Source organism: Mchenga conophoros, linkage group LG4 (genome assembly GCF_057382185.1).
Source record: "Mchenga conophoros isolate Kocher_MC1m ecotype Shallow Benthic linkage group LG4, M_conophoros_male_GT1.1, whole genome shotgun sequence".
In the NCBI taxonomy this organism is placed as follows: Eukaryota; Metazoa; Chordata; class Actinopteri; order Cichliformes; family Cichlidae; genus Mchenga; species Mchenga conophoros.
In genome coordinates, this window is record NC_140529.1 from 28,737,173 (window position 1) to 28,758,423 (window position 21,251).

At 40.4% G+C, this 21,251-nt stretch overlaps 1 protein-coding gene across 1 annotated transcript in view; it reads right to left on the minus strand.

The window, feature by feature from the left end:
* notch3 (notch receptor 3) overlaps positions 1-9,777 on the minus strand; it is a 27,562-nt gene extending 17,785 nt beyond the window's left edge. The window contains exons 1-2 of the mRNA XM_085271557.1: positions 9,481-9,777; positions 8,449-8,521 (exon numbers count right to left, since the gene is read on the minus strand). Of these exons, the coding sequence (XP_085127683.1) occupies positions 8,449-8,521; positions 9,481-9,541 (134 nt within the window). The 5' untranslated portion in view covers positions 9,542-9,777. The remainder of the gene's footprint in view (positions 1-8,448; positions 8,522-9,480) is intronic.
* Positions 9,778-21,251: the final 11,474 nt, after the last annotated feature.

Consider the following 21,251-nt stretch of genomic DNA (forward strand, 5'->3'; position numbering starts at 1 on the left):
CAGATCTTGATTTTCTATGAAAAAGGATGCTTTGTTTCTGGCTGGTCTAGATTGGTGGAACAATAGAAAACTTAAGGTTTCTCGGTTTTGTTTAATTTTTTTTTCTCCAGCTTTCAAAAGCAATTTAAATTGTGAACTATGCATGAAAGCACACAAGACTACCCACAAGAGTGTAAAAATATATTTTTAAAGTGATAGTTTGGTGCTATGTTGAATTTAATTGTTAGAAAGAGAATATAGGGAACTGACATCTTCCAACAGAACATGAGACTTCATTGGAAAGTTAAACTGAAGCCATTTGAATGCCTATGTTGAGAGACAGATTTTGCGCATTTACTACAGCTACTTTTCCTTCTCCTAAACCCCTCCTCCTCTCATGAGGCTGAGAGGTCAGATGTTAGAGGGTTCCCTGTTTGATTGTGATGATAATGTCACTCAGGCTACAGAGTGTGAGGAGGGGATGCTCCACAGGAGAGACTGTCTTTTGAAGGTGCAATTGGTAGAGAGGGAGATCAAAAGGAAACAAGAGTAGTCTGGTCCATCAAGAATGTCATGTCATATTTCCTGTAATCCCTGGTCCTTTGCTCTGAAAACACAGTACTCACTCGTAATGCACTATTCTTGTTGCCATAGTAACCTCACAGATGAACAAGCAAGCTTGACACCCAACCAATCACCCCTACCCCCCAACCATGGTTCCCATGGCTATTTGTCATGGCTTGGCTGGGTTTATTTAGAGGCAAATTAACTATGTCTGGAATCTAGGGTGTCACTAAAAATGAAACACAAATGTGGAACAAAGCGGTCTTTGAAAGGACTGATGAACAAAATTGCTTTAAGCGCTGAAAGATACAACGCAGACTGACAGTCAAATTCTTCTGGAGCCATATTTGACTGCTGATGAAAACCAAAAAGCTAGAAACTTAGCAGGCGTTGTTCTCCAAAGACCATCATGACTCTATGTGGAAAGAAATCAACAACTCACTCCAGGAAGTAATGTGTCCCCAAGTGTATCTTGATATACAGATTAAAATATTTATTTGGAATTAATGTGTTTTCATCTATTAACATACAGGTATACAAGTGTATCTGTGGGTGGGCTTATAAAAGTGACGATAGTAATAACGCCTGATAAATTATTTGTCCTCCCTTTCAAATGTGCAATGAAGTAAGCAGCCAAAACACACATTCTTTTGTCTAGACCTGACTCCTTGCCAACATGCTACTCCCATAACACACAAATCAGAATGCTATCAGCGTAGAGACTGTGAGAGACATGCAACTTTTGTCCTGGTTCACACTTCATACCACTGTGAAAAGTCTGCTTATCAGGCTCTTTATAACCTTATGGATTTCACTGCCCATGGGAACAGAAGGGCAGGATCTGTGCCTTTGCGTGAGCCCAACTTTAATTGTGGCGGATGTGAAAGGCAGGTGCAGTTTGCTGTTGTGCAATGGGCCCCTGAGTCATACTTAGTGAGTGTCAACATCTGACCTTGGAGGAAGAGCGTACAGCAGATGAGGAAGAGGTCTCTGGGTGCAACAGAGAGACGGGCAGAATGAGTAATCTCTCCTTGTCAGCACATATGAAGGTTTTTGCCAGCTGCAGTACTGACACCATGCATCTGTCCACATCTGTCAGAGTACCTCTAGTTGTCTAGCATTTAGCTCCGGTGCCAGACTTTAAGCCAAAACCATTGAGCTTCTTTGCCCATGGGAAAAACTTTGTAACCATCACACACACAGTCACAAACACAAGGCATTTTAAATATCTCAGAAGGTATGCTCAACCTTAACAAATACATGCATTAACAGTTCTGCCTAACAAACACTGTTATGTGGAGGCACCACTGCAACAAAGCAAACACATGCAACAATCACTACACACCCAAACACAAAGAAAAAACAACTTACAAACAGCCTCAGGCTCTGAGGAGCGGTTGTATCATGAATGCATAAAAGAGAAGATCCACTGAGGAAATTATATAAGAAGGAAAAGAGAAATAGCAACCTTGTCAAAGGTTTAATTGAGAGCTTCAAATACAAATGATTATTAAACATCCAAAAACAAAATGGGATTCAGTCAGTGTGCTTTGATTGCAGAGTTGTTCTGTATCAAGTAACGTGATATCAAGACTAAAACCATCGGATTTATGTAAGTTCTGTCACTTGTTACTTGTGTAACACAATGCCAGTTTTCCTGGTTTCTGGGTCACTGAAGCAGGGTAACCTGAGCTCATCCTCTTCTACACAATAGCGGCAACTCAGCCAGAGGTCAAAGGGCGGCTCACCTGTGAACAAAGAGGCTGTAATCTCTGACACGGTTCGTACACACAGTCATGCTCCACAAAACAACAACTATAAAGGATTCTTCTTATCTTAGGGGGCATTTTCTAAGACAAATGGAAAGGAAGAGAAACAACTGAACTATCATGTTTTGACTTGGGACAACTTTTCAAATTCTCTGTTGCCTGAAAAAAGCTAGTCTTACGTTTTTTAACGCTTGAAGTTGGTATGACATCATATAATGAATCTATTGGAAAAGTCTTAAAACATTTCCTAATACAACTACCTCATACCCTTCCCCCTCTTTCCACAAGCAAGCAGGACCAGCTCTTCTCTTTTATGAAGAGTCCACACTGACACCACACTGCCAACAGGAGCCCATCTCCACACCCCCTCCTTCCAGCAACCTCCTCTGCTCTGCTCTCTCCAGCTTGGCTCTCCTTTTCAGCAGAGAGCCAGATTGGGGGTTGGGGAATGTTTTGTGGTCCAAATAAAAGAGCTAAAGTAGTCAGAACTTCTTTGAATGAAAGTGTTGGGGGGTGGGGGAAGATGGTAGGGGTAGGAGGGAGTGGGGGGCAGTGACCCAAACAGCTAGTCTTTCAGGCCTGGGCTGTAGCCTGGCAACAGTAACCCATAGTGAGACAGAGCTAGAGTGGGAAAAAAGGGGGGTGATGGGAGACAGGGTTTCATAAGGACAGTTGGGGCACTTCAGAAGACTGATCCTCCTACATATGCAGGTAGCTCTGAGCGCTGTGCTAAACCAATTCAGACTCATAATTAAGTACAATCATGTCCAAAAGGATGACTGTTTCACAGTCTAAAGGCCAAGGTTTGTTTCAACAATTGTTCCTAGAGACACAATGAAAGCATTGAACAGTCTAGAAGCTTTCCACAGCCCCCCCCCCCCCCCCCCAAACATGCATATTAAACATGTGACTAGAAAGACATTTAACTTACTCGAGGAAAAGTGTTAATTAATCTAACTAAAAAGCTGGGAGGACTAAGTGAATCCTTCTTAACTCTGATAGTCCTATCACAGTTCATACTTTATCAGTGAGAGACTATCGTGTATTATAATAATATTAATATAAATCCAGAATTCCAAGGAAATACCAGACATTTCCTTGGCAGCGAGGAAAGCACATATCCACTGTACTGAGAGAATAAATAGGTCCTGTTGCTAAGTGCTCACTAATACACTTTCCAAAAAAGTGTGTGTGTGTGTGTGTGGGGGGGAGATCTCACGCGCAATTCTTGCTACCTCACACACTATCGAAACAGCTTCTAGTGTCAGTCTGAAAGAATACACCCTCACATTTTTCAAATAGCAATGCATTTGCCCAAAACCACAATGCATGAATCCTAGGGTTGAGGTCTTTCAAAGCATTCTCTATTGAACTCCACCACAAAACCCCACCCAACCACCTAAACTGAACCAGATTTTTTGGAAAACTTTGAAATTGAAAGGGCCCCATCCCAATGTTAAAGTCAAAGATAAACTACAATGACTTATCCAGTGTTTTGTTTTAATTTTGGATTAAATAGAACTACGCCAGCATCACTTAAAATTGTTCACACAAAATATCACATGGATTGACTGAGGTCAGCACAACCTCTCGCGTGCTTATTGATGTGAGGAACTGTCAAAAGTTCTTACAAGGAAAATGTTTATGTTGCCCCAAAAAGCACTAAAGATGTTAAAGAAGTGTAGAGTAATAAAATATTCAATAAAACCAACACATGGCAAAAATGCAGCAATCAAGTGCTCTTATGAAGTGGCAAAGTGTTTAAGCCCACAACACCTCAGTATTTTTAATTAAGAAAAGGTTATGGCTTAGTAAAATGCTGCCTTGCTGGAAGCAAAGTGTTTGTGGAAATTATGCTTAGTGGAAAAGTGAATGCCTTTTCCTGAATCCTTTAATGATGGACCCATCCCTTCCTCTGCTGACAGGGAGGGAGACACTGGGGAATTTTTCACTGGCAAACCTAAGTTATTCTAATCAGACCTGCCTGAGTGTCTCTTCAGAAGTCATTGTCTCCTGGATAAGAGCAAACAACCAGGCAATGAAACTTCACATCCAGGCTTATCCTTAAATAAGCTTGCAGTTCAGACATACATAGACATCAAAGAGAATAATTTGCAAATTCCAACAGGTTGTTTCAGGGGTAAAACCGACATAAATATTACTTATATGCAATGCGTAAGAAAGTGCATATGAATTTAATTTCCACATTCTCAGATAAAAGTTCCAGGTTGCAAAGTATAAGGCAATGTAGCGCAATGTATCCAAGTAATGAGAAGTGGTGGAATTAAACACAATAAAGAAAAAGATCAGAAAATGGAGAATTATGAAGTAATCAAGCTGCTTAAGCTTCTCTGATAAGACAGGATGTGTGTAGCTGGGAGGTCAGAAGGCACCACTTCCTTTGAGGGAGCCTGGGAACCACAGCTCCCAGTCTCCAGTCATGAACCACAGAAGAGAAGGGACAGCAAACCAATATGTTCCCCCTAATGGTGTAACCTCTTTGTCAGATAGCACTCATATCCTCATAGATATGAACACTATCCTCTTGAGTCATTATACTTTTCTGTGCTTTCAATTCGTCTGTAAAATGGCAAGACAATGGCTCCATCTGCCTGGCATGACAGCATGAGAGTTAAGACAGTATTTGCCTTCAAAATGGCACCATAAGAATTTAATAATCAGCCAAATCACTATGAATTCTTCAATGAGACTGCTGGAATACTCTCTGCACAGTCTCAGACAGTACTGTTTAAGGCATTCCGAAAGGGGGTAGAAGGATGAATGGATGGGAGGTAGAGACAATAACCTGAAAGCACCAGGGGGAGAGGAGGAATCTTGCTAAGCATTCCTTTCTAATCCACTATAAAGATACCAAAGAAAACACTAGCCCCAAGGTGCCGTGTACTAAGACAATAATATAATCTGTTTCTTTGCTATGGTCTGTCACTTAATATGTGCTTTGGCATGAGAGAATGCAACCACTTATTATTGAATTGGGTTCCTTTGAAAGTGTATTTCTTATCTGCTTGTATGTACTATGTATGTTTAACCCATCCAGAGAAAATCAAAAACTTCCTTATTTTTGCCTTCTATTTTGCCAAAAGTGAAACAATGTAGGCAGACAAACTCCACAGTATCTTGACATGACAAAGAGGGCAAGTCAAAGGTGCCCTCTTTATCATGCTTTAAGAGTCTGGGAGTTGCTACAGGGTCATAACAAAACACTCCCAATTTATATGATAACTCTGCTACTGAAGCCAAGGGCAATCCATTTATAACATGGGTCTCAGATAGCAGAGAACTTCCATATTTATTTTCATTCAGCTTGGCAGATCAGAGGGGAAAGAGCTGGTTGTAATCTGTGATCTGCCTCTGCCCTGATAGACAGAGGATGAGTAGCTAGAGCTAGGACAGCATGCAGTGAGAGAAAGAGCAGACACAGTTGCTGTTACTGTGTTACTGTGAGAGAGGCAACATGTGCTAGAGGGACTGTGGGCTACCGGATTCATTCCTCCACAAGCTTGTCTCTCACAGTATGGGGGCGACTGACTGCTCAATGGCAGCACCTGGCCCTATGCTTTCCCTTTGTCAAGATCTGACTTCACTGGATTACCATCACAACATCCACCAGCTGTCCTATATGCAGACCCCCCGCCCACACCCTCACTCCCTCCTAGCCAGCTTCTCTCAACCCATTCCCTACCCCCAGTCCAATTCCCCCAGCTGGATCTCCTCTGAATGACACCCCCTCAATCTGCCTAATTATCTTTCCTCTGTCCATACTGCTGTAGCACTCTTCAAGCAGGGTGGAGCTGAGGGGCCAAAGGCTGTTCAACTACACTTCCTGACTGCTCACCTAGAAATTACACTTTCAGTGACACTATGAACTCTTCATTGTCAAGTTCAAAACTCTGTGGCATTGTAAGATTGTGAAGAATATTTATTGTGTATCAAAGAGAAAAGCCTTCCAAAAATTTGTACTAAACCATTTGTAGATATGCTTTTAAATATAACTTTTAATAACATTAAATTTTACTGTATTATATCAAATAGTTAGAAATAATGGAAAATGGCAGTCGGTGCCAAGATCTCGAGCTCCACACAGACAATCAACCTATTAAAACTAATAACAGTGACTGATTTTTACTGAGTGACAGAAACAACTAAAACTGGCATTACAAAGTTGGTTACCTGAGAAGGAAACCACTATAATCAGAGACATATAAAGAAACAAACAAGATTTCATGCACTTTGAAGTTATGCTGTGAAAAACAAGACAGAGGATACATTGGTTTTGGAACAGTGTCTGGAACAGTAACAATGGCAACTGTCACAGACACTGTAATAGAGTCACTTGAGAATCTGTTTTCCTGTAAGAACAACAAATAGCACAGTAGCTGGACAACAAGGAAGGGCAAGTGAACTTCTCTACATGAAGTGATGTGTCCTGTTCTATGGAACAGCTTTGCTTTCTATGAAAGTGCTTTCTGCTGTTTTTCTAAATTCCTTTCAAATGCCAAAGCACATATCTGCCTCTGCATTTTGTTTCTTTCCATTCTACACTGGCCTCACATTGCTGTGGCCTTTCTTCTCTGCCTTCCTAAACCCTGTTCTAGTTCTGGTGCCAGGTTACAGCCAGGTATCTGGTGGAAGAAAGGATCTTTTCTCCTATTTTGAATCTCCTGTTTCTGTAGGCTCCCAGGGGAAGGGGTGGGGTGGCTCCACTACTCATAGGACTGGTCTGACCACTCTCATGTGGCCATGCTCCACTCCACTGCTCTCCCATATTATGGGCCTTTTTCTACATTTGATGCCCCCTTCCATTGGAAAAAACAAAACAAAAAACAAATATCTCAACCTTGTCATTCTTAATGATTTTTGGTACTCTACCAACTTAGTAATTACAGATTCACCGCTCCCACATCACTAACATATGAACACACTCATATACACAACACAAAGGATCAGAGGAACAAAAAAGGCAAACACAATCCCTGTGATGTAATTACACTTAATCTGGAGATTAATACACTTAGACCAAACACTGGGAGTGTTGTGTTGATTTTCACTCATAGTAGTTCAAAGTAAATTATGTGATCGTGAAATGAAGTTTAAAAAAATCGGTCCAAATAAAATTATACATTTACCCAATAAAAACAATCCTGGCTATAGTTAATGATTGAAAAAATGTGGGTAGTGGTTACTAGTTTCACTTGCAGTTAAGTTACACATTGACTAATGTGTAATTACTTCTACTGGGGGTACAGGAACTTTATACAAGTGCAACGTAATGCACAAACATACACACAGTATATACATGTGTGGGGATGTGCTTTTGCCTTGAACAAGTCTATTCAGGGTATTGGATTAACTTAGGTCCATGCAGTACGGTAAAGTGCTACCATCTCCCATAAAAGAGTAAATTTACTGTTTTGGAAGGATACAGCTGGCAAACAAGGAGTTTCGTTTTAAAAGTATCTCCTCCATCTGACCCCCCTCAGGCATTTTTCCTGAAGTATAGGGTTTTTTTCTTTCCTTTAAAATGACCCCAGGGCAGGACACTGTAGACTATTTAACTTGACTATTGTAATAGCCTCCTCATTTGAAAAACAAAAGCTTTGACAAAAGATGCAAAACCTCTAAACTGCAGGAATAGGCAGGACATTAAGACAATTAGTTAAAAAAAAACAATTTAAAATTTTCTAAAGCTATTTAAGGAATTTAAATAAATAGAAATTGCTTTAAAGCTGAGGCTACATTGAATAAAAAAAAAAATTGAGCCAAACACACAAAGAAACGCTCCTTTGGCAATGTGCAGCAAGATGTTGTGATTTATGACTGAATGAGCTCCTTAACAGGTGCAAGAGATGAGTGTGTCGTCCATGCATTTCCAGACTTGTTGATGCTCATCTGTGCAGGTCTAATCAATTTGTTCCATCTTTCACCACTGTTATGTGGGCGTTATTATCTAGACAATAGGTAATAACAGGGGCATTTCTCGCTCCTTGTTTAAGACAGAGAAAAAACACCGGAAATCTGCCAGGTTATACACAAAACTGTTGGTTTCGAGCATTGGCAAATGGTAGCTATCGCCCTTTGCGCTGGTAGGTTTTTTAAAAAAAAATGTTGCACTTACATGCATCGAGAAGGTGAATCTAGGCATGTCCCTCCATTTTCACATGGCCTGTGTTGATCCACGCAACGGATTCCTGTGGAAATCAAAGAAAGATGTTAAAAAACAACTTTAGTAGTTGTCTACAAATCATCATAACCTAATTTACATAACTAATCAAAACTCGCTGATAGTGATTTCTAGACAACAGTCCTTTGCCACTTGTTACATCTTGTAGACACACCCGCACATGTCCACTAAAAGAAGATACATTTCTGCGTTTCCTTGATAGATATGCATGCTAAAGTACCGAGTTGCTTGTGCTTAAAAAATTATTTGTTTAGGAGAGAACATGTTTTGGTATTCAGTTAAAGTTTAAACCACACATACAAAAAAAGTTAATCAAATATTCTAAATTCCTTCTGCGCACTCTGGGTTTTGTCACCTTGCCATCAGACCTTTCCCACACAGTTAAACTAACTTTCCTGCAGGTTCCGAATTTCTATGTTTATCTATACAGCAATGAGTGGTTTAATCACACGAACACCAGCTATTTTACACATGATGCGCTAACCCGAATCTGCTACAACGACCTGTTGCCGCTGTCGTGCCAAAATGTGATTGTCGGTATTTAAACCGCTGACTTGACTTATTGACCTATAATCTATCAAACACGTCTTTCCTGAATAATATTGAATCATTTTGAGGTAGTGTGTATTTCTGTTTGATTATAATGCAGAACACAAAGTGAGTACAACTATTTATAAACAACGATAATAGACATAAATACCACGTAAAAACAACGACATTTTTTTGTGAAAGACGAGAAAACAACTAAAATTCCAAATAACTACCAAATAAATAGACGAACAAAAAGGATAAAAAGAGAAACTTATTAGTACATATTAGTACTCACTGGTAGCCTAGATAATCAAGGATAACCTCATTATTTGGAACTGGACGGTGGCTCGGCTGTCCAGACAAGTCCAGTCTAGCCTACCGGTGGGTATAAATCTAAACTGTGAACTCAGGTATTAAAAGTGCAAGATGACTTACCTTCACAGACATGCATAAACAATAAAAATGACAAAAGAATCCATGGAATATTCCCTTCCATTTCGGTGGAAAAGTTTCCAGCGTTTGAAGTATTTTTTTAGTAGAAATACATCCTTTGTTAAGTTCACATGAAAAGCTCCAAAATCGATGGGTTCTTTTTCATAAAGTCAGCCGGAAAACGTAGCGTTAGATCCTAATCCCGTAATATCCTCCGCAGCTCGGCCACGGCTGCTGTGATTCTCCTCTCACCTCCTAAAACTTTTGAAAAAAGTTTTGCTTCCCGATCTGTCCCAGCGTTTGGGATTACTCCGCCTCTCCGCTCTCGCTCTCTCTCTCTCTCCCCTTCTGTCTATCTTTCGATCCCAGCCCCCCCCCCCCCCCCCCCCCACCCCACCCCACCCCGCGCGCGCACACACACACACACACCAACTGTAGTATTGTCTTTTTTTTTTCTTTTTTTTTTTTTACATACTAAGCTATTGGAGGCAGTACAACGATGATCAGGACTTCTTGCAGCAGTTCAATGAGGTCTGGACTAAAACTATAAACAGTAGAGAACTTTCCTGGCATGTTTGACATTTTGTACTGACAGACCTTACACAACTGCAACTGTGCGAATAACCCCTTCAATTTTGAAATCAACACTATCTTCTGAAAAGTGTTAATCTATGATTTTGTTTCTCCTAAAGGTCCTAGACAAACACGGGACTGTATTTTTACAGACATAAGGAGGCTGGTGGACTTTACACAGTCTATATGTTTTCTTTTTCTTTTCTTTCTTTTTTTCCTTTTTTGCATCCTGATAGTATTCCATAAAACAGGCTGATGCACTTTGGGATTAAGTATAGTGCTCTGGTACTATATATAAATGCATAAATGCATGCACTCCAAATCAAATATTTGTTCCACATCCAAATCGTAAACAACAAAATGTAAAACTCCCACATTACGTGCATTAAGATGGAGTCTCTGTAATATGGCAGCAGACCATAATGTGTCTAATCATGTGCAAACTTACTTGTTTGTTTTTGTGTTTAGAGTTGATGAACTGTAGATAAGACAGTGAATAGTGTTTACATGGTAGCACACCGATAGACAGTAGGCATTCCTGTTATGCCTTTGGCCAGCGTAATGAACTGAGCTCTCACTCTCATTGCAGCTCTCTCAATTTAGCCAGCATCTCTTCAGTCTATGGCAGTGCACTCATTTTCTGCAGCCAGTGTATAGTACCTCAGTTGTTCTTTTGCACAGAGTGGAGCTGGTTGCTTGCAGAGACAATAGCCTTGATTTGAATCATAAAAGCAGTCCAGCATTATGACACAGTTTCTCTCTGCAGGGGAGGGTACCACACTAATATTCAAGCACACTGCCCTACACCACCATCTCCCCCTCTTCATCACCCTACTCCTGCTTCTGATCTTGAATAAATTACAGGAATTGGTAGAGCCATGAGTGTAGCATAGTGGTTTGGAGTGAAATTTGTGAGCTGCAGTGTGACGTAATCTATAGGGGGTCAGTCAAAAGACCTTGTTAAGCCTCACAGACACCTGCTTCATTAGGCAACGACCGTGGGATGAAAGTTTGGCAGTTCAAAGTTTTCAATAGCTGGATTCAGCGTTTTGTACACAATGGCTTAGTCTTATATTCTTAATTAGCACATAGACATTGTTTTAACCGGCTGAAATTCCCCTTTTGAAACTCCCCCAATTATCCAGTATTACAACTGGTAATTTATATTTCTGGCTGAGCCTCCAGCAACAAGAGCAAACTAGATAGAAAAACAGAGGAAAGTGTAACGGAGTTCATATATTTTTCAAGTGGGTGTAATAACCTGTGTTTTTATGTTTTCATCTGGCTGTGAAATGTTTCTTTCAACTCTACAGTTGTAGTAGACAGACTCCCAACTTACTATGCCAGGTGTTGACAGTATTTTGACTGGCTTCCAGTTGGAAGAAATCCCAGGGAGAGATTTTTCATTGTGCTCAGGGTCAGGCAGTTGTATTTACAGTTTGCTGCTTTCTGTGAACTCAGAGTCTACAAATGCCTCATGTACTTCACTATGCTGAAAAACTGAGGGACTTCTTTCCCATGAAATTAGCTGTTGGCTTCTTAATACCTAATAATACTTTCACTACAAAACATAATGTGGTGAGTTGGTTACCTATCAAAATAATACTTGAATAAAATAAAACAATGAATAATTACTAAATATTTTAACGTGATCTAAGTTGAAGATCATAATCTTTTTTGTTTCCTTGAAGAACACACAACTAGTTATAATAACTCTTAACAACACAAACACTTAATTTAATAGAAAAATGTGCAACAATTGCTTTTATTATTCTAATGATTTTCAAGTATTTCGTCTTTCATTGAAAATTAATTGATATGGAGTTTAGACCTGCCTTAGCCAACTTTGAAGGAGAGTTGTGTTAAAATGGTTTGTTTGAGAAGATTACAATAAACACCACTTGAGTTCCGAAAACAAAGACACTCTCTCACTGATCCCATTAATGGAGAAATGGATGTCCCAGTTCTTCCTTCTGGAAATATGAACGACCCTTTATTGTTTTAAAGATGAAAGAGAAAATGGAACTTTTATTTGAACAACAATTTTAATGAATTCTAGCTCATCCTAGACCCTTTTCTTGTCGTGTCGGTGTCACACTCCGCCTCTCTACTCAAGCACACACATGCACAAAGGCACTCATAAACAGAACAAACAACTCAGTGTTTTTGTTTGTATTCGGTAGAAATTGTGAGAGTGGAAACCCTGGTGACAAAGTTCTCGCACAGGACTCAGGGGGAATCTCCAATCACACAAACAAAGATGTGACAGGTCAAGATTTATAACTTTGTTCTCTGTTGGCGAAAGAGCGAGATTTCTCTTTGAACTGTGTTAGCACTGCTTATAGTTAATAAAGCTAAATCTGAAGAATCAGCAGTAATACACTTAATTAGGAGAAATTAATATACACATTTATTTTAAAACCAATCTTTAGTGGCATATTTCTGCTTTTGTATACTCAGCTGTACAAAGTATTGAGTAATTCCTCCCTTTGAGCATTTAAGAACCTTGGATACCTGGAACTATTGTGACACACACTGCCAACAGAGAAGCCTTTATTCACAATTACATATGAATAATACTGTTCGTTTGCAGTGTCAGCTGACCAAATGTAGCTAAGTGAAGACCACCCGTACGCAAAAAGCAAAAAGATATGCTCACGTTATCTATTAGTTTGACGTGCAAAATGAATATTTATTGAAATGATTTTTTTTTTTTTTTTAAAAAGCAAACACACAAAACAGTATCTTTCATTGTATTTCTTTGTTCTCCAGTAAGAAACTAATTTGGACATGTAAGCTGATACATAATGTCTATGGACAGCTACAGTAATGACATCAATAGAAGTTAACAGCAGTCAGTGAAGAAAAGAGGTCTTGGAAGACTTACGCTCAAGAACCACCGCGCTGCACAAAGTTGGAAAGCAACCTGAGCTACAAATGATACGATCAGATGATTTTGCATATTTGCCACACTCCTTTAACATCTCTGTGGATGGTTGCACAGACAACAAAAATATTCCTGTGCTGGCGTTGACCAAAAAACCTTCCGCAACATTGTTAGGATGAACAGTTTTAAAAGATCAGTTAGCACTACATAAGGCATTAAAAGACAAATGCATACTAACAGGAAGACATGCTAAAAGCTGACAAGTGACTCAAAGATGAAAAATACATGACATAGAAGCAAAGTTAAAAAGACATACTATACTTTCAGCCAAAAAAAAAAACAACCCCAAATTTGAGTGATCAGTCAGTTTAGGCAATCGAATCCAGTAGTAAAGATTGAGCCTAAAAATTAGATAGACAAAGGTAGGTGAAGTCACACACACGAAGATGGTAACACAAGAAGTGCAATGCAGGAACATTTGAGACATGGCATAAAAACAATTACAATAGACGTAGGTGACACACTGGGGCGGGGCAGGTAATGATAGATAAAGCACGAGGGCAGGAAGTGGAGAATTTTATGTGAGATACTCATTATATATACAAAATTAAATTAAACTGGTAATGAAGTTCTTCTTTTGCTCTTCCCCCTCCACCAACTAAACAAACAAAAAAGTTTTCATCAGTCATCAAAAGCAAGGGTCACTTTTGGTCAGTGGGTGTATTCAGTGAAGGTTTAAATGATCAAATGTTTGTCTATATTTCTGCTTTGCCTTTCGACAGTTTTTAACGTGGTCAGCTACCATCATCCTTTCATACTCGGTGGCCATTCATGACAAGCACACTCCATGTGATAGGAGTGCTAACAGGCAGTGTGTGTGGACACAGGGGACGTGATGACTTTACCACCCAGACCAGACTGATTTATGTGGGAAAAGCCCAAAGAGCACCCACAAAGAGTGTGGGGAGGATTAGAAACCCCTCTACAAAACTGGTCACGGCCAATCAGCAGCTGAGACCCCCTACAGACAGACGTCGGGGCCAATTGTAGTACAGGATTCAGGCTTTTGATCTGAATCTTGATTTTATTATTGCTTGATAATTGCATGATATCTTTATCTGTAAGGGTTACTTCATCTTAAACTTGAGCTGGCTTCTGAAGATTAAAGAGACACTTGAGACAGGCAGTGTTTATGAAGACAGTAATAAAACTCTGGATTTCCTTTAGTTTTCCAGGATTCTGCGCTGCTTTATAGCTCTGCCATTTTTAATTTGTTGTATCAGATTTTTAGCACAGGAAGAAATCAGCCAAGTACTCCCATTCTGTGCTAATATCCCGGGAGTTATTCTGACTTCTATATTACTTGTAATCTAGTTACATAATAACAGTCATTTATATTTTTTCTTCTTTTTTATATTGATTGCCATTGTGTTCTCATGTCAAAATGTTTAGCTCCCTCCCTTAATCTAATGTATTTCAAACATTTTTACAACCACTTGGTTTTGTTTTTTGGCTCTCTCCATATACAAGACATCTTGCTTGCTTACATTACACGCCTCTAGTCCACGATTTAATAATTTTCCAACAACCACTCATAAAAAAAGAGGTTATTCCCTGTGTCCTCTTTCACCCTGATTCTATTCTTCTTATTCCTTCCACCCACTCTCTGACATATGCACACAGAGTGGCTTAAAGGTTGGAGCTTTTTGCCTAAAGTAAACATACGTCAATGATGGATCTTTCACTGGATTGTGGGAAAAAGTGTTTGATTTTCACACAAGCTCTCTAAACGGCTATTAAATCCCGTATGTGTACACATGTTTTGTTTCTGCAGAGAACAGGACAGACAGAAAGAACGAAGGAGAATTTTTACTTATGGTAGTCTTTTGTTCTCTGAAACACATGTTTCTTTGTAAAATTGTTCTCCAGTAGGACAAAACACAGAGAACTTATAGGATTTGTCTGAATAATATCTTCCAAGATCAGGATTCTTTGTCACTAATCATAATAAGAGAGTTTTTGTCCCTTTCCTGTCTCTGTAGGCATTTACATCCACACAGCAGTCTGCAATAGATACTGATGTGGAGGAATGTGTTTCAGACGTAGCTGGAGACTGACCAGCTGGAGGAATTCGGAGCACTATGACTGCGCTTCCGTGTGAAATAGCTACTTAAGACCACTGTGAGCAGCTGCTGGACAGTGTCCCCCTTCCCCTTCCTTCTTCCCCCCTCTCTTAACCCCCTCTTCCAGATCCTTTCTCCCTCCATGAGGCTGTAAATCTTAAAGAAGAACGGAGGTGTTGGGGACTTGCTGAAAGGGTTCCAGGGATGATCGTGGGGTTTAGTGCAAAAGGTCAGGTCTGTATTAGTGAGCCCTGGTGCCGAGACTTTGGGCTGATATCCACTGATGACCTGACACACACGACCAGAGCACTGTCCACCATGAATCTTCACTCTGTTGTCAGGATTTATTGATCTGGTGCAAGGAAGAGGGCACTGAAGGCCTGCTGCAACAAGTGGGATTATCTTAACGAAAGGCTGAGGGTCATTTCAGCCATTTTACAAAACCATGTTCAAATCCATGTAATCTGACAAGTAAAGCAGAAAATAACCTGAGTTTTTATGCAGAATCGATGTGGTGACAGCCTTGAAAAGTGTTTCGTGCGGCATATGCTGCGACAAATATGTCAAATAAAAGACATATTGAGAAAAATGACTGAATTATAACTGCAACTGATCCCACATTAGCCTCTGAAAACCAGAAGAGAAAGACGTGGAGGGGTCCCCTGGTCTCTGTTCATCCTCTATCCCTCCTGAGTCAATTGTTGGGGAAGCATGGTGTCAACCCTGCGCCATCAATCACCTCCTTTCAGAGGAGGGCAGACAAGGCGGGGACCCGCCCCCCAGGACAGGGGGGTGGAAGTTCTCATGCCCTCCCCGCCTCCTGAAGCCCTGCGCCCCTACAGACAGAACTCCGACAGCTGGTTTGGCCATTAGGAGTAGGCCGAGACCTGAGGGCCCCCGCACAGCAGCAACAGCTGCCAGCCCACTGCCCCCAATCACCCTACCAACACAGCTCTATAAAATCTGTATTAGAAGACCAATATATATTCATGCCTTTGCATCCTTTCACAAAATGGTGACGCCATATGTCATAATCAATATAACTTGATCAATTTCAGAAAAAAAAAGAAAAAACAAAATGTTGGTAATTTTCCTGGGTACATGATTTTGCTAATTCTATTCGTTTAAGGAAACATATTCATTAGTAGTGCAAACATTTCTGCCCTTTGGAAATTTAAAGAGAATGGGGAATGCAACAGTTAATATCAGAACATTTTGTGGTCAATTGCCTATTTATTATACATTTATCATGCATATGTTTGATTCCATCCATTTTTGATGCATTTTTGTCATTTGCAGGGATATGGGATACTGGTGTTTGGAGCTGGAGCCTGCCCAAGCTGGCAGTAGGCAGCGATATTACTGACGTGTGCTGTATTATCAACTGCTTCTTGATAGAATGCACTTAAATTCTGTGTGGTATAATTTTCTCCTTTGAAGATACTAAAACCAAGCCAAGCACCAAATTTATTAAACATATTTGTCCAGCCAGTTCATCATGCAGGCTTCATCATCAAAGCTCAATCCTTTTTTCCAACAATGGAATCACTACAAGGTAATATTTACCAGGTTGAGACTTTGTTTATACTACAAATATGTCTGTGTATATGTGATTTCGGAAAGAGCTTTCATTTGAAGATTGCTGTTTGCAAATGTGTGCTGATTGCGCTAAATGGGTGAGTGCACTCAGTCTTCTGAATTAACGTGTGTGTTCCAGGAGTGAGAGAAAGAGAAGAGACTAGAGCGTTAGAAGAGATTACGCCACACTCCCTCAGGATGCTTGTTACTCATGCACTACTGGCAGCCGAGTGGTTCCCACACTTACACACTGAGGTGAAAGAGGCTGCACCCACAGCCCTACCTGTGCCTTTTCATGTTCCAGCAGAGCCTTCCTGAGCCAGGATCTTCCTTAAGAAAAGAACAGGGAGAAAACACTAAACCTGCCTAGTGCGCAATGAAAACAGCAGCCAGTGAGTAACATTTCTAGTTTGCCACTAACGTATAATTACAACCAGATAGAACTAGAATGAGATAATTAGCCTGTAGCTTCTTACCCTCCTGCCCCCTGTTCCCCCCAACCCCATATATCATCTATCACATGCTGCAGACACAAATGCACAATATAGCCTTAAACAAGTAGTTTTTGCTAAAACCCCCCAAATCAGAATCCAACAGTCTTAATCAGAAAACCTACTGGCATTACTTCCATTCCTATGTTGTTGTCCAAGGTCTTGAAACTGAACTTTACAGTTTTGGTTTTATGAGTTTTATGAGACCTAGTTTATCATGGTTGCTTCTACAGCATGATGCTGATGCACCAGCAACTGACTTGCTGCCAATATCAACAGGGCTATTTGCTTTGTTGGCCAAGCAGTCTCTGATCGCCAGACCATGATGGAAGCCCCTGGCCCTTTTGTCCAAGTCTACTGAAGTGGTGTGAGATTACATATGAGATCATAACTCCCATCATCTTCATCTTTGTCACATTGTGTTGACTGGGGAGCAAAACTAGACCAAATGAAAGATTTCACACTTGCACGCTGCAACAGCTGCTGAACTTTATTAAAAGTGGCTGCCTAAGCTCTTGGGTATTCATAGGGAGTAGAAAGCAAGCATCGAGTCAAGATAGGGGATGAAGTCTGGAAATGGATTTAAAGGTGCATGGACATTCCTTTCGCACTCTGTGTCTGGTTTAGGGACACACTTGAATGATAAGAAAGGTAGTACAAAAATAAGACAGGGCAGTGAAGTGTCTGGGGTCAATACAGCTTAAGTGCTGTGAGGGTGAAGGATAGCTATCCCGCTATAGGAAGATAACTTGCAGAGAACTGTTGTGTACTCTCTGGTTTCTTTCAAACACACCATAAATAATTGCTGAGATAGAATCATCATAATAATCTGTTAAAACCATTGTTGTCACAGCCTCTTTAAGTGTGGGTTATTGAGATAGACTCCTGAAATATACCTGTGAATTAAAACCATGTTATCTTTTTAATAATATTGGGATTTCAATTCAAGTTATTGGTATCATGTTACCTTTATTCTTTTGCTTTCAAGTTTGAAAGAACAAGTAGGCCATTTCAGAAAAGCTTGGTTGTGGTTCAGTGAAAGGAGTGGTGATGGCAGTAGACATTCCACACCACAACATGTAGGGCCAGAGGAAAGAGGAAAGAGGGCTTGCAGTAATTCCACTTTTATTAAAACATATTGAAGAAAAACATATTGAAGAAAAACAGCATGCCAGTCTGTGGCAGGGGGAGGAGAAAATAAGCATGACAGCTGGATCAAACATCCGTCTCGCTATCTAGAAGCTTGTGGTCGTAAGCTTTTATGAATGTTTCATCTTTTTGCTCTCAGTGCTGTGATCCCTCTTTTCTTCCTTCCCACTCATCTTCTTCAACTCCATCCACTGTTCTTCAAATAGCTGTCCAGACACTACTGATCAACCCACTCTCTCCCTTCATTTTGTTTTAACCCACTCATCCTCCACCCACTCAGTCAAGTTCGTTCCGCCAACTCTATTTCCTCTCTTGTGGCCTTTCTATCAATTCCATGACAAATGTTTTGCTGTCTGGAGCCATCTTCTAAAACATTTTTTTTCTTTACTAGTGTTACTAGTTGGATACCAGGCTGTGTAGAGCAAATTTATCCTAACTCACAACTACATCATTACTGAGGCTGGCAATTTTACAACTATGCTTCTGGCCACACTAACCCCAATGACCTGGTCACTGTCTCCCCAGCAACAAATGAAGGCAGTGTGATAATGCATGACAGAGGAGGTTTCACCTCAGGCTGACCTGATTACTGGGCCTGGGGCAGACACCATCAGCCTGTCACAAATAACGGACATGTTCAATTCCTCTGTTCATGCCATTTAGTTATCTTCCAGTATTCATTGCCTGCTTATGGTATGCGGCCCCCCAATTTTTCTAAGCCATCTGGCATTTCTAAAGGCATGCTATGAGGTCAAGAAGATATTATGCATAACTTTCTTGTGCTGGATTATCCAGCATCCTGGCACAAACTTTTAGTCATCTTCCCAGGACTCTTTGGAGGAGAAAGGCAATCTAGACAATCCAGACATTCCAGAGTCTTGTTGTGTTCTCTTCTACTCTCTAATTTAGAAGCAGCTGTTAGGCTCTGCAAGCCCTCCACCACCAAAGCTGGGTTGGGAGGTGGGAGTTGGCGTGAATATGGAGAACTAATGGCGACTGTCACACTTTCCTGGGCTGTGGTTCTGACTGTCATCAAAGCAATTGTAGAAGGGAGGGTGGACAGCAGATTACAGGACAGAGAGTGATAACTACAGGCCTCACCAGTGAAAACAGAAGTCACCTATTCGACTCTTCATATTTGTTCCAGAAACAACAATAATTTATTTATTTATTTTACATTTATATTTGGAATGTTTGGCTTTTTTTTTTAGGATCTAAGCTACGTTTTAAGATCCTTGAACTTCTGTCTGTGCTGCTCACATGTAAATGGTGTAATTATGCGGAGTAATTACACCATCAGCAAAGTAAAGGGTCTTTCTGGCAGTTTGGTGCGACGTGGGCACATGCTGCTATAGTGAAGAAAAGAAGATTTGCAACCACCCGTTGTTTGATAGAAAAAAGTCCTGTGATGACTGCATCGTGTGTCATGAGATCTCATCTCTTGGAGGCTTCTCACCATGCCATGGCATCCTGCCTACATGTCACTGGTGTGCCAGTGAAACTTTATAAATATGTGAGAAATTTGGAAAAAGATCTAACAAGTGGAAAATTAAATTAAAGTCTAAAATTAACTGTAAAATGTGTCATGTAAAATCATGATGTGGTCCTGTATTTGGAGCAGCTTTGTGTCTTTAGGTGTGCTTAGTGGCTGAGGTTCTCACACTCTGGAGAACATGTTGAGACACGAAGTCCCTGAGGGAGCCCAGATGTGGTCCACACTCTGCTCTGTACTAACCCCTAATTGCACTATTGGCTCCCTTATGGGACGTAATTACTAGGAAAATGTCTGCGTTTCAAACTGGTGGATGCCAGTTAATTTATTTTCCTTATCCTCGTGCCCAACGCACATGCACTTTGACATTGCACTTTGACAAAAACATGCCTTCAGATGTGCTACGACAGTAAAACAAGTACTATGTAATAAGCGGTATAGAATATGTTACTCACACATTTCCCAGTGTTTTGTCAGAGATGATTTTGCTTCACTTGGCCCACACCACTAAATTCTCTTATACATGCTGCATGTGTTTTTGTCATATACTGTGATTGGGCAATTGGTCCATATTGGAATTAAATCTATTTTTAGAATCTTGTGAATATATGGGACACAGACTTCTTCCTGCTGAGCAGTAAACTTTTCAGCTGGATTTCCCACATATACTGTATGAGAAGGGCCATCCTGGGGGTCCTGACTTGTGCTCCCATGAAAGTGCTGTTTCAACAGCTTGTTTTAATTCCCCTGTTTCCTGGAGTACAAACAGGGCGGAGGAAGCTCTAAAGCCCCTCACAGTACAATAAGAGCAGCCTCAGGGGCACACGAAGGAAGAGGGTCAACAGAATCACAGTGGGGCTTGAGGCATGGGAGTAAGGGGGTTGCAAATAAGGGCATGGAAGCCTACCCCCTCATGTAGGGAATTTCTGCCTTTTACATGGGATCTTACATAGGATATGTATATATGAATCAGATCTCATATAAAGGACAGAAATTCCCTATACATATAAAATCTCCCATTCTTCAGGAGTGATCTTAACAAATAAGCAAGAGTTAAAGAAGTACAGAACTGTGGATCTGTTACAACTTCCTAACAGAACTAACCACTTTTTATTCACCACAATTAGGCACCATCACCCTTGTGGTTGCAGAAATCAAGGCTGAATGTACGAATGGAAAGCACTATTTAGAAAATGATTACATTTGACATTTACTGCAAAACATCAGCAAAACATTTGAAACCAGAAAGTATTTCCTGTGATTGTACTGAAGAGGCCTAGGTGATTAATGTATGGATTTCCTTGGATTTTCCCTCAGCACAACTCTTGCAAAATTAATTTTCCAGCATGTCATTTCTTGGAGTAGGGCTGAGTGGATGACTGATGGTAAAAGCACAAGACTTTGTAGGGGGGAAAAAGCAACTGACCTTGCATTTGCAATTCTACAAGGTTATGAACAATTTTCTCTTGCAGAGAGATTGA